At 40.4% G+C, this 20,090-nt stretch overlaps 1 protein-coding gene across 3 annotated transcripts in view; it reads left to right on the top strand.

The window, feature by feature from the left end:
• The window catches only part of RELN (reelin), a 305,906-nt gene that overhangs the window by 70,502 nt on the left and 215,314 nt on the right, over positions 1–20,090 (top strand). For all 3 annotated transcript variants that reach the window (XM_049814133.1, XM_049814132.1, XM_049814135.1), the window contains exon 3: positions 17,509–17,644. In XM_049814133.1, coding sequence (XP_049670090.1) covers positions 17,509–17,644 — 136 coding nt within the window. The remainder of the gene's footprint in view (positions 1–17,508; positions 17,645–20,090) is intronic.

Here is a 20,090-nt window from a genome sequence, read left to right as displayed (position 1 = left end):
TCAGCTTCCTTCTAAAAACATGAAGACCAGCAACAGGTATTCTTGTAGCCTCATTTCCTTGTCCCTACAGGTCTGTGGGGGTTTTGTTTTGTTTTGCTCTGTTTTTAAAGGTAGACTCAGTTTACCAAAGACTCTGTTTACTGTATTCCATATGACTAACCTGGCTCAGGATTTGTTCCCACTTGGCCAATGTTTGTATCATTCAGAAAGTGTCACAGTTGGTGATTTCAGATCTGCTTCCAGATTACTGATGAAAATGCTTACTAAGAGCAATACTCATGAAAGTGCTATTTAACGATTATTTATAAGAGACAGCTGGCCTAAGTGATTTGAGCGCTTAATGCCATAAATGTATGGTTTGATATTGTTTGGGACTATTTTTGAATATAGGGATATTGCATTTTTAAGTAAAGTGCCTCAGGAAATGCTAAAAATTATATTCTGAAACTAAGTGAATCGGAGTTGACATTTAAAATAAAAAGTTTCAGAATATTCTGGACACAAAAGTATTATTTCAGTGAAAACAGATTCTATCATTTTCCTGCTCAGCTAATTAACAATGGAGAAGAGTAGTTATTATGTGAAATTCGGGCAGTTCAACAAGAATTCACTTGATTAATACATGCAGAATAATACATGTTAGTCAAATACTGTTTTCCTCTGAGATCCCATTAAAAATTTGATCAAAGTTTAATTACAACATAGGCCAGTTATGTTTAGATGACACTGAAAACATCAAGGCCCTTCAAATAATGGGAATGAAACAAAGGGAGTCGACAATTGTCATGGACCAAACTGGAAGTCTGCAGATTTCATTTTCAGCCAAATGGCTGCACAATAAAGAGAAGAGTGCTCTTTTGGCGATGGCACATTGCAATGAAAGGCTATTTTTCATTCTTTGTGGGTCATTTTAGTTCCAGAAGTCACTTGAGGACTTGACAGGTATGTGCAGGAGCTCTTGGATTTTGTGAGCACACTGTTGTGAGATCAGTAACAGAGAAGCCCCTAACAAACATACACTGGATTCCATGAGCCTTGGTGGTTTGCTTTGGAATTAGCTGTTTGATATTTTCTTGGGTCCACTTCTTCTCAAGAAGGAAGGTGAAGATAGCTCTGTTCTGCATTTCTCTAGTGAGGATCGTCATTTGAGAGCTACTTGAGGAAATAGGTTCAAGGGGGGGGTTGTAGAGCAAATCTGAACAGGGATATTTGAGGTCTACAGAAAGTGTGGAAGCAGATAGAATAGGAACAACGGGACAGTGGAGACATCGAGGGGAAGGAAGTTTGCTGAAGCAGTGGGAGTGAGGGAGAAGTAGGCATGAGAACAGAGGAACTAACAGAGATGAAGCTGTTCAAATCAAAGTGTATCTGCTTCTTCCTTGTGAAAAATTAATCCAAGAACTTAGATGTTGGGTTCGGGGGAGTTAGAACTGATCGTTTGTACAAAATGCACAGAAGTTTGTTAAGTCAGACTTCAATTCACGGTCGACATTGCTGGAATGTGCTGCAATAAGTGGCATAACTATATTTTTTAATTTAATGTAACACAATCTCATAGTGATCCTTCAGGAAGGAGTAAAGAATGGGATGTTCTTTCTTTGAATAGTTATAGGGAAGAACTGCATGACCAAATCATAGCTCATTAAAGCTCCATGGGAAAAACATAAGCCTCAAAGCAGAATTACTGCTATTCCTGCTTAGATCATCGGAGCAAAGAAAGGCTTTCCTTCAAGAAATCTCATCTGGACAGAAGTCTCAGAAACTCTAAAATAAGGGTTTCTATGATATACTGGATTTTAAGACATATTTTATGAACAAAAAATTTGTACTGATGTAACAACAGGAGCTCTAGGAAGGAAACTGTGATCAAACTGTTATATTCTCCAGCAGAGATCCAATTCTAACAGGATATAGATATCTTACACTGTACTAGCTTATTTATTTTCCCTGTAAGAAGACCTATACTGATATGAAGTGCACTTATACCTACAACTATACTTGGTAGAGATGTAGTTATTTAACTATTACTTTCTTGTCCAGATGCTCTGAGGCATTTCAGATGCAGCTTTGAATATAGCCATGCATTCATTTTTATGAATAATACATCACATTAAAATGATCCACTTCAGCAGCAAAGACTTGTTTGTTTCATAGGGTATTTGTCTTGAAGATTATTTTCAGCTTTCCTACACTAATATAGCGTCTTTTGTTACCTTCATGATTTCAAAGCACCCCAGAGAGAGCACCAAACCCACCCTGCTTCACCCACCACTACTCAGTGATTTATCATGACCTCTCTTCACTTTAGCCTTTTTTTACTGTTCTTAATGGTCTTCTTTAAACAATCTTTCAGTAACTCTTACTTTTTCCTACTTCAAAAGTAAATTAAATTTACTGAGGTAGCTATCCTTAATGGTATGATTCTCCTAAAACAATCCACCCACATTACATGTCTCTGAAAATTGCCATTTGCACAGAGTGAGTAGAATTAGTTATAAAAAGATTCAAAATCTCTGAATGCCACACCTGCAGTGAATACCAGGAATTTGTTTTGGCTCATAGACTGTGATCCTTAACAAGTCTTTTTAGTGCAAAAAAAAGGTGCCTGCTAGCAACAAAAAGATTTCTTTCCTTCATTTTCTTGGAAATAGCTGTATTGTAGGGCTAGCTAAGGGGAACCACAATCTCTTTTTGATGCATATATTAATTTTTTGTGCTCCATAATCCTTATTATCAAGCAATGCTTGAAATTTTTGTGCAGCTGAATGGGACATAAGTTATAGGTAGCTTTCTGTGGAGACCATCACAGGCACCTATCTCTCCATGTTGTTTATAAAAGGAGCATAATGATTTACTGTGTGAGGACTGGCTCATTAAGCATCTAAAGTATAAGTTCAAGTGGTCTGGACCATACCCGTAGGAGTCATCAGGGGCTAACCACTCGAGTGTTTACTCAGTTTTTATAAAAGTTCTACAACTTTATATATTCTTATCAGTAGCTGACTTAAGCAGCTGAAAGCTAATTTGGAGATGCCCGCATGAGTCTAATTATTCAGAGAAGTGATTTCAGCATAGCCAAACTTAATGGTAAGATAGTTCAAGTGTATAAGTTGCTGATACGGGTTAGACAGATCTGGGCTTAGGTCACACAGTCTGAGGGTCTGTGTATTTGCATGTGATAAAATGCTTTATTTTCTTTCTTTACTATTTTAAAAAAAATCTCTTAAATGTAGCATTTAAGAAGGAACAAGGAAAAAAGAAGTATTCAAAAGTTGGAAGATAATATTGCATGTTTTTGGTCTTTCCATTATTATTAGTTCTCTATGGCTATCAAAATATAGCTATCTATTTTAAGCTTAGATGTATTTTCCAAAGAGCTATCTGTACTCTGTACTACATTGCATAGAGCTGTGTAAGTAATAATAACCTGCATGTACCTCCAAAAGAAATCCCATATACACCTATATGCAGAGTATCGGCAGCCTTGAGCTTTTGATATATTACGAGGACAACCTGCAGCTCTAGTTGTGCACTGCTGGTATTGCAAAATATTTACATGAAAAATAGGTGGAAAACTAATTATGGAAATTATTTCAAAGTGAAGTATGGTGATTCATTGAGATAAACTGCAAAATAAAGACCAGGCAGTGTTATAAGCATGGAGTATATCAAATTCATTACAGCCACAAATAGTGATCACAAATGTTCTGCCATGAATATTTTTTTGTTAAGAGGAACACAGGGGCATTCCCCACTCCTCCATGTCTTTGCTTGCTTGTAGGCACGGAGCAGCTTCCCCAGGAGGCCACCAGGGTGCTGTCTTCAGCCTCACTCCAGAATGGCTCTGTTGCCATTTGCATTCTGCTCGTATGAAAGTAGGCTTCAATCTACCCAAAAAGCAGTTCATTCAATACAGTCTCCTTCCTCAGTGATGATTTGGCCAGGCCACTGCACTACAGAATACGTTATTAGCCAGCTTTAGGCTCCTCCCATTTTTCCAGATCAAACTGTCTGGTGATGTTTGGCTTGTATTTGTAGATCAGTTGGAAAGTCCCTAATCTACTCAGATTTGGCCAGCATATTATTTACCAGAAATATCTTCTTATATACTAGTTTCTCTATCAATGGGGAACAAGATTCAGAAGCACTAGCTCCATTCATAAATTAATAGACGCTTTCCAAGAAAAGCATCAGTATCAGAATAGAGAATGTGGACTTGTGGAGAAGGACTGATACTTGTGAGAGCTCATGTTACAGCTCACACTACAGAGAGTGTGAGACAACAAAGTTAAAACTGCAAAGTATCTGGAAGTCCTAGCAAGAAAACATCTGAGTTAGCATACCTGGCAAGGCTGAGATTAATGTAAATTAGGAAACCTGCTGGCTTGCTGAACTGCTAATGTGCCTTGAACAAGAAAAAATGTAGAGACCTAGAGATGGAAATTCAAATTTCTCCCTTTGTGACACACACAATTGCCTATTGATTTCATCATATTGCAAAACAATAATGAAGGGGGAAACTTCGCTGTGGGGCTGCAGTTCTTTGAGATATTTTTCTTGTTAGGGGTAGATTAGCAGGTCAAAAAGCAGAGCCATGTTTTGATCTTCATTTTTTTAGCCTCATCTTTATATGTTAATGGGACTGCTGCTCCCTAGTGTAAGTGCCTTGGGTGTTACTTTGTCTTACTGTATTTTTTAAAACCTTCTTAAAACTGCAGTGAAATCTTGGAACATTTATCCTACTACAGTCACAGTGGGGGTCATTTGCTTGGAGAGGAAGGCTTTTAGCTATGTGTTCATTCATGGAACTGAATCAAGCAAGTTTTAAGATTAAATTCAAGCATCTAGTTCGAAGACCTGCAGCAGCAGCAGGGGCACTCGGGATGCTCTGCTCCCATTCACATCCTGCATGTAACAGCCTGGAGTCCAAATATTTTTTCCAACTTCTGTCCCAGATCCTGAAATGCAACTTAGACCTTTTAGAGGTGATCATTTGCTTGGTTTTGTCCTCATATTGCCATAGCACTGGATAAAGCTTTCTTTCCAGCAAAGCCATGGGTCAGTTTGGAGGTCATGTAGTGGAGGCTCCCTGCATGCTATTTCTGTAGCACATGTAATTTTCACACGTTGTGGCATTAGCTGCCATCACATGAACATTGACAAGGCTTCGGATGTCAATATTGTTTTCTGGGGTTTTTTTCCCCATAAGTGCATAGGACATCAACCACAGAGGGGGCTGCAGCTCACCCAGGTCCACAGAGTGGCCTGTGCTGGTCTGGGGAATATGACTCAGCCCTGCCACTGCGCTGACCCAACAGCAGGTTCATTACAGCTCTCCCAGGACAATATTTTAAGATCCTATATTGAACATGAAATGACTGCATAAGATTAGCCTTTAAGATTTAGTCATAAAGTGCTCTTTCGAGGACAAAGGCTTCAATAACAGCAGTCTTTTCCCCCAAAATAACTGTTTACAATGACTGATGTATTACAAGAGGGTTACTGTTCTTGGTAGCTTGCTTTTATTTGCCTTTCTTATATCTGATCTGGAAGTGCTCTTGCATATTTGGAATTGGTAATGTTTTGTCTAGAAGAAGTAAGCTTCAGGCAAAGGAATGAAATGCTAAATTACTTTCTTCTCTGCTTTCTTGTGACTCTCAACTGACAGTATGTGTTGTCAGATAGAAATAAAAGTGCAGTGTTACAATTTTCTGTCTGTGGTATGTATGTCAATATATACCATATGGCTGGGGGGCATTGCACCAGATTTTTTCTTGTGAGTGATTTTTTCTCACTAGAGTTAAAAGTAGTAATATGGAAATGAATGAGTAAAATAATTTGCTCTCCCTCTGGGCTTGTTGGCTGTGATTCTTGCTTCTTTTGGTGTGTAAAGTTTTGTATTTAGGTTTTGTTTCCTGAAAGTTTTGCTGCTGTTCATGTTTGTTAGCTTGTAATGTGTTTACTGAGGAGTTTTCTTCTTCATTGGTACCATTCTGCTTTCAGTGGGCAGAAATTCAGACTGCTGGGCATGTTGCTCTTCTCTTAGTAACTGCTTAGTGAAATACTCTCAAAATTATAGTCTGCTGCTGATTAGTGGGGGAGATGCAGCATGAAGTTGCAAAGAGTTGGATCATTGCAGTATTTAAGATAGAACAGGAGGCAAAGTAAACTATTGTCCACGTCACAAGGGAAAGGGAACAACTGCCAGACTGCAGTGAACAACTTCCAGTTTTCTGTTTTGTCCTGTAATAATCATAAAAAAGATGCTAAAGATGCATAAAGAATTAAAGCAACTGTCTGGGTGTTTGTAGAAAAGGAATTTTTTTTTTTTTTCCAAAAATACCACAGAGTCTGCAAATCATAGATGATATTTCTGCTTTGGTGATGAAAGAAAGTGTGAGAAGTGTGTAATAGGGAAACACTTTGATTTTCAAACTCCACCTTTACAGAGTACCTGAATATCAAAACTTCTGCCTCTGTTCCCCTCCCTGGTGACAGCGAGGTGACGCTGCATGGCCAAGGTATCACACTCACAGGGATCAGTCGGGTGCTGGTGGCTGACACTGGTCTCAGGCTGCTGTCACAGTCATGCTGGCTGTCACTTCCAGGCTCCCCCCCGCCGTTACCCATCTCGCTGTTGGTAAACAGCACCTGCCTGAGCACACGCTCACCCTTGTGGCGATGCTTTAGCCCAGGCCTAAAGCCTTGTCACCACTACCAGCCTGCAGCCAGAGCATCCTGAGTTTGGTTCTCCTACACTGTAAAAGCTGTAAATGTAATAGATTTCTGGTTACAGAGGAGGTAAATCCAGCAGTTTTTACTTTGATACGTCAGAGCATCCGTGGAGCATACAGGCGGTGTACAGGGCTGTGCTTTCTTCCACCACTAATGCTGAGCCAGGCAGAGATACTGGTGGGTTTTAGCCAGTGGTGTTGAATCTCAGCATAGTTTCAGAAAAAGAACTCCTGGAGATTGAGAATTTTAATTGAAATTCCTCCATTCAACCCACAAACCCATTTTTCCTTCCCCACTTCTCCCTTACCTCTCCCACCAATTTGTTAGGTGGTTTCTCAGCTTCCTTCATCCCTTTGCAGAGGCTGAGAATGACCATGGTGCCCATTAAGCAGCTTTACTTACAGTTCTAGTTTTTATATTCATGAATCCTGAGGATTTTTTAACTCTTTCCTCAACACTCAAAAAGGCAAACCAGTGCTTCTGTGTCACTGGTGTCAACTGCTGAAAAAATGCAAATGTCTTCACTACTGAAAACAGTGTTACAGACACTGTAACTAGTGTTTACAAATTGCATGTGTTGTAATGGTTGGCCATGTTTAAATGTATGAAGATAAAACCATATTCTGTCACTGCCACAGCTGTTTTTTCCCTCGCAGACACATAGCTCCTGCACATAACCTTTCGTGAGCAAATAGGAAAGGCTTTTATGAGACAGCCCTGCCCCCAAAATCTCCCACAGGCTCTGGGACTGGCCATGCCACAGGTCACTTCAGTGTCCCAGTGAGGGGACATGGGGCTGTAGGAGTCTTTACGCAACTCACCTGAACATGGGCATCATGGAGGCTGGTGTAAGCTGAGCCGTGGGGAGAGGATCAGGAGACCTGGACCACCTCCAGGACTGCTCCTCTGGATAGAAACTGCCTCCTCTCTCCAGTTCTGTGGAGATGTTGCAGCTAGTGCTGGTGAAGGACACGCTGTGGCTTCTGTACACAATACAGGGCTTCAAGTTGACTTTCAGATCATCTAAGATAAGAAATTGGGGAATAGGACAGAATAACTTGCATAACAACATCACTCAAAAACAAGAAGAGATGTCTGTAAATGATAAATAATCCATCTGGAAAAAGATTTCTGTGAAGGTCCCTCTGGTTTCATTATATAGTTATCCTTATTGATTGGTTTGACTGACTTAATTTGCTTTGGAGGAAGTTATCAATTTTAAAACATCAGAGTTCACCAGTAATGTCAATAACAGAAATATAAAGTGTAATTAAGGACAGTGCAAGTGCAAAGAAGATACCAGGCACTGAGTGCGTCCTTCAGCGACTGAGGCAGTGACAGCAATGTGGGCAAATGCAAAATATGTCTGCGGGCAACAGATCAAAATAGAGGAAATGTGTTACAAGGCAGACTGCTGCCAGAAACCATTACGTTCATTTAAAATAAATTAAAGAGAGACTTAGGGGTTTTTAGGTAAAGCCTTGAAGCCATTATCCCAATTAGTCATACTAGGCTACAGAAGACCAAACAGGATATTGGGATGTGTCACCAATGCCCGTATAGCCAAAGAAGGGGTGTTGTCAGTATGCAAACCACTCAGCCCAGCACAGCTAGAATCTGGGGTGAAGAATAGTTAAAAAAAATTTTGTTTGGAAGCTACTCCCTTGGAAAGGATGCATTATAGGTCTAATCAGGATGTAGGTCTGTTACAGAAGAGCGTTGGGCAGTTTACATTTTTATTGGGCTGTGTAGTTGTTTTCTAGTTGCTACACAGCAACATTTCATTTGATGTTTCTTGCGCCAGTAAGCAGGAAGGTTTTGTTGGTTCATGGCTCTGTTTAAGTGAGCAGGTCACCATGGTTTTATCAGTTAAGACTGCTGGTTTGCAGTTCCACCTCTACCAAAGCAAATTTGGGGCAATTCCAGAGGCTCCAGTGCTGTCTTGGTGAATTGTCACTGCAGTAAGGAGAATGATGTGGTTGCTGCTGGCCCTAAGAGTGAGTCTGGTGGGAGCAGATGTCTGGTGTAATAACAGGGTGGTCCTTTGTCACATTTGTCACTGGTTCAAGACCTATCAAGCGGTGTGTCTGATGTTTGGCTCCTGGGACACGTATTAAGGTTTGCAAAGTGGAAAGATTCAGAACAATGTGATATTTTTGGTAAGTTTTATAAGAGTTGCTCATATGGATGAGATACTCACCAGCCAAATACAATAACAGTAAAAAAAAAAAGTGAGGGCAAACCAGGGACAGCTGGTTTTCTGTAAGACTGTAGACTGGAATACATTGCTAAAATAGACCTATGAAAAGCTAGTACAGAATGAAGGTATCAGCCTAACAGGTTTCTATAAAGAAAAATATAAAAGTTGCTATTATAAAACATTCTGGGCCTGTTAGGAAAACATTTAAAATAGATTTTGGTTTAAGCCTTTGAAAGGAGATTTTTTTCTTCCTCTACATTTCAGCAACACAGTAGCTTATTAGCATTTTCTATTACTGCTGGTCCCTCTTTACTGTTACTAAATCTACTTGCCTTGGAGCACTTAGTACCCTGTTGCTCTCTATGGAGCACTTAGACTTCAGCTTTAAGTTGTCCTCTCATCTTTCCCGACAGTGGCTACCCCTAAAACGACCAACACGCTGCAGACCAGGGTCTCACCACCCCACCCCCTGACTCATGCAGCCATATCACACATTACACAAGGGGCTCATTCAGTGTCTTGGGGAATTATGCAAATGAAACGGGATATTCTCCTCCCCGTGCACCACAATTTCCATATGTGTAACTCCTGTTAGGTTTAATGAGACTGGCACTCATAAATCCCTGAGATGAAATTATACCCCTAAGTGGGTTCTAACAAAAGGCTGCTCAAAAGTTTTAATCAATCCCTTAAAAGTAGAATATTAAAGGAGAGATTAAGCAAAAAAATATTCTCTCTTTCAGAGCAAATTTTCGTAAATCTGTACATTAGGGGTTCAGTCCTGCAAACCTGTATTTCTAGTGAATTGTTCGCTTCAGTAAGTATTAAAAAAATGTGAACATAAAGCACAGCTCTTGTTAGCACCTAAATGACCTAACCTTATCTGCTTCATACCTGGATCCCAAATTGTGAATGTATTTCAAATGTGAACTTGCAATAAATTGTTGTTTTCAGAACTATAAAGAAAACACATTTAAATTTTATATATGTAGCAAAAGGTTATAAAACCCGTACTTTTTGTCTCAAGTCTGAGTCACTTGAGCACAGCGGTACCCCCACAGGAATCAGATTGCTGTATTCAGGCTCTAGTTGGCTCCTGACCACAAAAGGAGTTATGGATTTTAGTGACAGACTTTATTAAGTTGTTATGCACTTAACAGTTCTTTTTCTGCTGTTCTTTATTAGCCTGTGGATGGTATTTTCCCCAATGTGGCATATGCTGAAAGGGTTTATTATTTAATAACAAAGCAGTAATAATAATAGTGAAATAAACACGACTTCAAGAAAGATAAAGGTAATATATTGCCGGGTGGAAGAATGCATCTGACGGTTCCTGGTCTTTTCTTTCTTCATGCTATTTAATAATTTATCAAACCATCCTGACCCTTAACTGATCACAAGGGCTACCAAGTACTTTAGCAGTCTGTTACATTCTATCAAACGAGATGTGTTTTCCCTGTGAAGCAGAATGAAATCATTCCCCCAAAATCAATCAGCAACAGCATATTTTAGCTAGGTGGGTACAGTTCACTTAGGGCCAGATTCTGCACCTTCACTCACTTTGAAAGGAACTTGCATGGGTAATTCAGTTGCCTTTAACTGTCTATTTGCTTGAGTAGAAACTGCATAAGCTCATAATTGTACATTTGTGTTCATGTTTTAGAAATTATAATTAACAGCTCCAGATATTTCTTTATTCCCAACAGTCCTTTTAAACACAGACTACTGATATATTTCTTAAACATATATTTGTGAAAAAAACTTGATTTTCTTCCTACCACTAGTTCTCCACAGAATTTTAAGACTTACATTTCGGAGTCCTGAAAGGGGTTCATAACAGTTTAAGGATGTTGCTCAAATATTCTTCCAGTAACTGAAAACAAACCATTATTTCACTTGCTATATCATTCAGGGAAAACATGTATTTAATTTTAAATGTGTTTAAAAGTAAGGATCAAAAATGTCCTTTGAACATCCAAAGAGACTTAGGACAAAGGGAGGTGCCTAGCTCTGAAAATGTGGTCTGAAAGCCGCAGCTCCAGCAGCTGTAAAACGCACTTGGTGTCTACATATATTCAGTGAATAGATTTTAGCCTAAAAACTTCCTTAGGGCCTGCACTGGGATTTCTCTGAATTCAGGTCTTTCCAGCTACCTGCCCAACTGTGCCACAGCCTCTCTTGCTCCTCAAATGATGTGGAGAGGCACATGGCTTTCCCTCCACTTGCAGGACAACCCCAGTTCTGCGGTGGTCCTGGAGACCTCTCCTACAGGGACTTTACTAAAAAAGCCAGGTTGCTTGTTAGTAGCCACCAAGCTATGCCACTTGTCCCAGCACTCTTGCATCTGACTAGTGCAGTCTTATATGCAACTGGAGAGTGGGAGGAACTCTATATGCACTTAATCTTCAGCTTCATAGAGAGGATGTGCTTCTGGGAAGAAGAGACTGTGGGCATAAGCTCTCTGCCAAAGTGATTGCTTTAAGTGATAGATTATTATAAAAAATGTGGCTACCAACATCTCTCCATTTTGAAAAAAATGAATTGTCCTACATACCCTCTCAGAACAAGTCCCTGGTGCTGCATGGAAGAAGCAAGCTGCAGGCTCTGGTTTGGCTGCTTTAGCATGGAATTCAGCACGGGAGGTGTATTCTGGCATAGTCCTGTTTGCATCACTCCCTGCTTCATAACACCAGGCAGAACTGTGCTTAGCTTGTGGGTTTATGGATCACCCTTCAAGATGCTAGAGCCTGGGTGGAGAACATAGGTCCCTAGCTCTGTTTCCTGTGGGAAAAGTGTGTTCCTAGGACTAGGTACTTCATTTTTACATAATGCAAAATCTAATTTGAAGGTGTCTGCTTGTGACTTAAATTTATTATCTACTAATCAGGAATGATTATTTTCCCAAAGATCCCAGAGTGATTTCATTACTTACAGCTCTATTTTCTTGGTATTTCATCAATATTTCATGTTTGGCATTTTGCTGTCACTCATGCATAACTTTGAAAATGGAAGCATGGTATAGGTAATCAGTTTAGAGGCAGCAAACCCCAAATGTGGTTATTCATTTTACACCTTTATTTAACATTAGCCCTCTCCTTTAATATCATACTCAGTTCATATAATAAATAGGAAATGGTAGACTATTTACCATCTGGTTCAGTGCTGGGAAGTCTATTGAGACTTAGCCTCGATGAAGGATTTACCAAGGACCTTGACATGCAGATGAGCTCCTTGTATAAAGTTCTGGTTTAGGAAACTGTTTTCTAAGGAGGATACGTAAAAAGGATACGTCATGTAATAAGAAACATTACATAGTTACCACGTGTAAGTCAGGACAATTACAGATACACATTTCTCAGACTTAAAAAGCAGAGAAAGATGTGAATCTTACTGCATTTATCTGTACCATTAGATGCTTCCCAAGCTCTGCCAGTAGAAAGGATCATCTTTTAGCTTCCAGGGGCCCAGCTGGGAGAATAGTTCCTATCCTCTATAGCGCTCCCTTTTGGAGAAGCTACAGAACAAAGTGAGAGTAATAAAATGAGTTCAGGAACTGCACTTGCAGTTGGCCATTTATGGACCACCTAAACCAGCATTGTCACATCACTCACATTCCTGTATGCCACCTTATAAAACAGGCAAAATATTTCCCTGCATTAGCTGCTACACCCCTATTAGTGATTCTGATTATCAATGAGATAATTTTCCACATGTAAAGATTGAAGCTATGTATTTGTCATCTGACCTTACCTAAGATTTTCCATTCAATAATTTTTCTCTGTCCTTAGATTTCTTGTATTTAATCTATCTCTTGAAATCTACCTCTTCACATAGAAGTTCTTTGATTCAGTAACTGTAGATGGTGCGTCGAATAGGGCTAAGCACATTTTAAAAAGTTTACGCAATAAAAACAGCTGCTGAGTTAAATCTTGAGAGGGACTGAGCATGTCTAGTTCTTCTCCTAGGAGTGCTGTTGGCAGGTACAAAGCATGTCTGGGATTTGAATGATTATACTGAGAGTCCAAAAGCCTCAGAAACTTTAGGGGATGGAGAATCTAGAAAGTGCAGATGTCTGAAACACGTCAGTATGATGAGTGTGAAAAACAAGGGGAAAGGAGTTCAGAGACACCTTTGCATGTAGCACATTTTAGAGCTGTGGATGTGCAGCTCTCACAAACCTTCAAACATTTCAGTATTCAATAAATCACATGGAAACACTTGATTATTTGCAGAAGTGTTTATAGAGCTTTATACAGTCAGATCTTAAAATTTTACCTTAAGATTATTACTGTTGTAAACACTAGACTTGAACGTATATAGTTGCACTGGTCAACAGGACGTGAGAGGGGATGCCTATAGAACAATGTTGACCTGAGCCAAGCGCCTTAAACGAAGGCACGCTCTGTCTTTGAAACTGAGGTACATACAGGATACAGTTTTGTTCTAAGAACTGCTATATAATCAGGCTTGTCTTGTGTATTCATTTCATTTTTTGCAGCAGAACACTGTTTCACATTTGTCCTTCGATTTGTTATGGGGCAAACATGCAGTCTGGGAAGCAGCTTGCCAGGTTGGAGAGGGGATGGAGGAGAAGGGAGGAGTTGCCTTCCATAGCAGGGGACTGCGAAAAGACTGGAAGTGAGAGGGGGAAATAACATTCTTTATCCTTAATTTGAGGAGTTCTAGGTATCAATTGCATTGCTTCATTTGTGCCATTTTTATGTTCACCTTTTCAGTAGGGAACTTCGGGGTTTAAGCATCAAAAACATTTTTTAATATCACTTTGTCACTCACTGACATTTCAGTACTTAATTATTGTGACATGTTCTGAAGGCTCTGAACTCCAAAATGGAGTTGATGTACCCAGTAAAGGTCTAGCAGATGAGAACTGGTTGTTTTTATTATAAAAATTATCACAAATTATTAATAAAATATAAAGAGAAAATGGTGATAAAATGAAAAAATTGGAATTTTTAATATTCTCAGTGCAATTCATTGACTTTTTTCTGCAAAAAAAATGAATGAGTTGGTTTTTTTCATTGTTTAGAATTTATTCTAGTCACTGCAAAGTTGTTCTTTTTTTAAACTGTAAATCAAAGGAAAAAGAAATTCTCCACAGATGTTGTATGTGTTTGATGTATTAGACACATTTTTGCAGTCTACTGCCTGAAACCTAGGGAATTCATTAACTCACAAGTTGCTGCCAAAGAGGGAAGCAATCACATTTCCCAAGCTGGTGTGTGTGTGTCCCGGCTGGGGGATGTGGTAGGGCAGTCTTTGTCCTCCCATGTATTTGGCTGGCTCTGGAGAAGGGGGGATTTCTTCAAACTGAAGGGCTGTTCCTGTTTCTCCCCAACAGCGTCTGTTATTTAATTAACCTGATAAAGTCTGTACCTCGCTCTGTTTCCCATTGTGCAGGCAGAGATGATGACAGATGAGAGCTGGTGCTCTGCATCAGTCCCAGAGACCCCGTACCACATCCCTGCCTTTAGCACAAACTTCAGAGAGGGACAAGACCCACAAGTTTGGGAAAGCAGCAGAGTTCCCACCTTTCACCCTCAGCAAAGCAAAGCAGTTGCCTAAACACCACTCACCCCGCAAGAGGCCTTTCTGGGCATATTTTTGGACACAGCTGTCTCAGCAGGGCAGACTGGGTAGACTTCAGCAGTGAGACCAGGGCAGTGAGCCTGGGCACCAGTCAAATGGGTTTCTTTGAGGATGTTAATGCCACCCCTCCCAATTAGCCAAGGAAGGCAAACAAAAACTTAAAATGTTGGTACAGCACGGCAAGAGATGGCCAAACCTGATCTGCATCTAGTGTCTTGCAATAAACAAGAGTCATTAAAATAATATCTCCCTGAATTTCCTTACTACTGCTCTCCAGAAAAGAGGCTCCACCTATGGGAGCCTGAGCCTTCTCGGTGGCCATCCTGACCCAAGAGGCTTTAGCATTGCTTGGAGATTTGAGCTGAAAGGTTTAACTGTGTGAATGATGGAAAACCTTGCGTGTATGCTTCAGTGGGGAACTAACTGAAAAACCCCGGGTGAGAAGGTTGTGGTCATTTGTAAGAGATACAGGCATCACTTCCATCACCCACTGCCTCCTGTCATTCCTGGGATAGATTACTTAAACTCACTGTGGCTTCATTTCCCCCACCCCCAGGTTGAAGCTGGTTTAGAATTTAACAGCCCTCAGGATAAATAACATATATAACCCTGAGCTATAGTCTGTGATGCTCACCAGTACCTGAATGGGATTTCAGATGTTGCATTTGTTCTATAAAATGCTAAACGGTTTGCAAGGCAGCCCTCCTCCTTGCACGGTGCTGCTAGCATGGCAGTACCTGGAGAGGCACCAGGTGGAGCAGCATGTTTGCATTAGGAAGGATTCATCCCCCTCCTCAGTGGAAATCTCTTGCTTGCAAACTCCTTCCACCTCTGGATCTGTGAGGGGTTAGGAGAAATTGCTGGGTTCACATTACAGAAGAATTGCCATGGAAAACAGCTGTAGAGGATTCTGAGAGGCAGATATGGTTTTTATTTCATTGTTGTTTGAATGGCAACAAGTAAATATAAGAAATACCAGCCACTATAAACTTTCTGAGATACAGTCACCCAACAGCTAACAGTGACCTTGTTCAGCCCAGAGGTACCTGCTACCATTCGCTTTTCCTTTTTATCCTATTAGCCATGTTTCAGCCCACATCACTATTTTCTGAACTGAAGGTTCAATATTTGAAGTAACCTGGAACAAGGCATTTCCGTCTGATAAGTGCATTCAAAAGAATAGTTTCAACATTTACTATTTAATGTACTAGGATTAAAGGTGTAGTAATCCACTCAAGTAAGATTGCCCTACTTTAAGGGAAGGGTGTTAAACAAACAACCAAGTTTGCACTAATTTGTAGGAAACTACAGAAGGGCTCTGAGGCGAGAAGATTGCTGTCTGATACTGGTGGTTTTTTTGTTAAAAAACAGAGTTCTTTTGTCTAGTGATGAACTACAGTGAATTCCAGAGGGAGGGATTAATAGATGACATTTACATTCTTCCATGTATTAGAGGCTGATTTGGAAGAAAAAAAAAATAAAAAAAAAAATCAAAGGCATGTATACTGGTAAAACTACTCAAGGTTGCTGCTTTTATTTCAGATCAGAAGAAGAGTTCATGAATCCAAAGCCTCTCTGTTGTTCCAAATAGGTGTGCCTGTCTACTATAAGATAACACCTTTCTCTAAAAGCTTCATTTTGCTTATTAAAACATGGCATTTGTCCTTCAGGTTTTATTTTCTTTTAGATCTGTGATGGGCATTGTCGTGGTTTAAGCCCCGCCGGTAACAAAGCACCACAGAGCCACTCGCCCCCCCTCCCCGGTGGGACGAGGAGAAAATATAAAGAAAAGCTCGTGGGTAGGGAGGGATCACTCACCACTTACGGTCACGGGCAAAAGACAGGCTTAACTTGGGGAAGAAGCAAAATCAATGTAATTTTCTACAAATCAAATCAAAACAAGGATAATGAGAAGTAAAACCAAACCTTAAAAACACCTTCCCTCACCTCTCCCTCCTTCCCAGCTCAACTCCATTCCTGGTTCTCTCTCCCTTCTACCTCCAGTAGCACGGGGAACAGGGGACGGGGGTTGGGGTCGGTTCCTCACACGCTGTCTCTGCCGCTCCTTCCTCCTCAGGGGGAGGACTCCTCACTCCTCCCCTGCTCCACCGTGGGGTCCCTCCCACGGGACACAGTCCTGCACGAACTTCTCCAATGTGGGTCCTTCCCACGGGCTGCAGTTCCTCACAAACTTCCCCGGCGTGGGTCCTTCCCGCGGGCTGACCTTCAGTCCCAGGCTGCCCCAGCGCGGGCTTCCCCAGGGAGCGGCGGCCATCTTGGGGGGCATCCACCCCCTGCTCCGGCGTGGGCTGGGGACACACAGCCTGCCGCCTGGTCTCCCCACGGGCTGCGGGGGCAGCCCCTCCTGCCCTCCTTCCTCACTGCCCTCGGTATCCGCAGAGGGGTTCCTCTCCCATCCCAATCCCCTCCTGGCTGCAGGTTCCCCCTCTGAAATCCGCTCTCCCAGAGGCGATCCCGCCGTCGCTGACGGGTTCGGCCTGGGCCAGAGCCGGGTCCGGCTCCCAGCCGGGGAAGCTTCCAGCAGCTTCTCACTACTGTCCCTGCAGCCCCTTCCCTGCCACCAAAACCCTGCCACACAAACCCAATACAGGTGTAAATCAGGTGATGGAATAACATTGATTTGCAGCAGCTGTGATCCAGCGCCTCCTTAAAAGTGCAAATAATTCCCATGATACTGGTCTCATGAAGAATAACAGCAATAAATATATGGAGCCTTGGAGTAAATACATGGAGCCTTGGAGTAAATACAAAGTCAGCCTTGGCTTAAGCAAAGGCCAGCTCTGATGTTTTCAATGTTGTTAATTCTAATTACTCAGTGGTATACTCTTGTTTGTTTTTTTCACTCTGTGTTGCCACGATGAAACACATGGCAGATGTATTTCTCGGTCTGTCAGCACCCTGTAATAAGTTAACATGTTGCTGTTTATCTCCCTCGTGTCTTATAGGAATTATGTCTGACCACCAGTTTGGAAACCAGTTTATGTGCAGTGTGGTTGCATCACACGTGAGCCATCTCCCAACTACAAACCTCAGTTTTGTTTGGATTGCTCCACCTGCGGGGACAGGCTGTGTCAACTTCATGTACGTATACACGCAATGCCTATGAGAAGATAATCAGTCACTTTGGAGATAATGAAATGATCTAACCTGCTTGCACTAGGACCTTATGGGTTAAGGAGTCAGTCCTGCTAACTGTAGATTTTAATAAGAATACCGAGTTCTTCCTAGCTGAAAAGTTTCTGTGCTCATTAGGGCTTTATATTTCAAAGGCTGTTGGAAGGAGATAGTGTTTTGTAATGTAGCATGCCATCAGAGAAATGGTGTACAAGTGCATCAAGCCTAGCTTTTCAATAGAAATAGATTCCTCTTAGTTATTAATCATATAATTGATTTTTTTTAAGTATACAGCATGTTTGCATCGACTTAATTTTTTATCTGTTGCATTTAATAAGAGTTAGAACATCACACAGATGTATTACTCAGATTGTAAGCATCAACACAAAATACAAGTATTCAGGAGTAGCCATACTCAAGTATTTACTGTTCCTTATAATAAACACTTTTAACTTCTACTTAATTCAGCTAGTTTACAACCTGGAAAAAAACCAAGAAGTTATTCTTACAGGGCTTTTTGGTAATTTGTTTTAAAGACCGAAGTCATCATTTAATGATTTAGTACCATATAAAGTGCCAACAAAATACACAGCTTAATGTGAATTATTAGAATATATATTACTATGTTTTACCTTAAAGTAATTTCTAATTATTTGTCCCAAAATTTTGCTAGATCAGATCTGAGGGAGAAAACACACCTAGAATGGAGTTGAAAGTAGAAAATTTTTCAAGTTTGACCCATTCGTAGGAAAAATGTCAGACTGCTCCCTAATTAGATAAGTAAACAGTTGCAACATTTCACTGCATGAGACGTTTTCTGTGTTCCTGTGACTGTCCTGTTTGGCAAAACAAATCTTCCTCTGAGTATTATTCCCTTTCTATCTATACTGGGAATTTGCAGGTAAGTGCCCCACAAAATCAGGTTGTTTTAGTGTTTGACACCTTGTAAAAAGTAAAAAGTGACTGGCTTTTTTGAGAACATAAGTTGCTGGTGGTGAACACAGTACCTGTTGATTGATTGATCTGTGTTGTTGATATTTTCCTTTTCCTACATAATGTTTTTGGGGTTTTTTTGCCTATACTATTACAGTATGTTATTTATTAGCTGCAATGTCAAGACATTTTTATTTCTAGCTCTCTTTTTCTTCTAAATGTCTAACAATAAATTGGGAAAAAAAAATAGTTTTGATGAGTGGTAACTAACTTCTGAGAAGGTATTTGTTTCTCATTAACTTCTACAATGTACCAGAGAAGCTGTTTACAATATTTAAGATTCCCATTCACTATTTGACAAAAGACAAATTTGATGAAATATTTGAGGAAGTATTGTCACTGTTTTACTTAAATTCTGTGTCAGAAAAGTTAGCCTCATAAAATAGTTTCATATAACTCAAGGAAATCTGTCAGCTATGTTTTTTCTGTGGAAAATCTGTGAATTCTATCCTTCCTTTAATTTCTCTCTAAAAGTAGTTTCCTTTGTTGATCAAGTTATAGCAGCTAAATTTTGTTCTTTGAGCTGCCTGAGAAAAACGAGGTACGAGAAGTGCATTTTCTCTGCATAGTCTTGCTTACTCCCTTTCTTTCTCGGACTTTTGTTTTTCCTGGTATTCAAGAAATAATTGTTGGTCCTAGCTTGCACAGTGACTGTGAATGTATTTATTTATCTGAGATGTGACCCTCCATTGTAAGTTTTGAGGTCAGTTTATAAACAGTTATTAATTTTCCTGTGAATGATTTTTTTTTTCCCAGTGGTTTTGAATTGGTTGGTTTTGTTCATGTTTGTCATTGTTGAAGAAGAGCTGACAAATAGCTCTATAGAAATACAAATACTACTATGACTGCCGATTCCCATTTAAGTGAAATTAAAGAGACATTTTCTAAGGCAATGAGTGCTTGCCTATCTTGAAATCAATGGAAGGTTTGTCATTGGACTTCAGTAGAAATGGAGTTAGGTCGGCACCAAACAATTTTGGAAATCCAACCTGTAATTCCCTGTTTGTATAAGCCATAATGCACCACTTCAGCATTAGCACCTCTTCAAAAATGGTGTTGTTTGCACTATGTTAGTAAAGTCCTTAGCCATACTGCAGTGTGCAGAACATACATAGCAGAAATCTGAATTTATTCTTGACTATTTAATTTGCAGCATGGATGTACACCTACGTATGTCAGCAGTCCGGGTGCAGAGACACAAAAACTGTCTTTCCTTGGTGTCCATGAAACTGGCAGGGCTGAGAGGTCTGATTCTGCACTGACGAGTCCAGCAGTGCAGCTGCTCCCAGGGTCCCTGGCCCGGGTGTCCATCAGTCTCAGTGGCTTTACTGACTGCCTCACCTCATGGTATAAGGACACTCCGTGGGTGGTACTCATTTGTCTTTGAGGATGAGCAAAACAATGCAGTTTTATCAGTTTG

This window comes from Accipiter gentilis, chromosome 11 (assembly GCF_929443795.1).
Source record: "Accipiter gentilis chromosome 11, bAccGen1.1, whole genome shotgun sequence".
NCBI classification, from domain to species: domain Eukaryota; kingdom Metazoa; phylum Chordata; class Aves; order Accipitriformes; family Accipitridae; genus Astur; species Astur gentilis.
The sequence above is the reverse complement of the archived record's forward strand: the minus strand, read 5'-3'. Positions and strand labels throughout refer to the sequence as shown.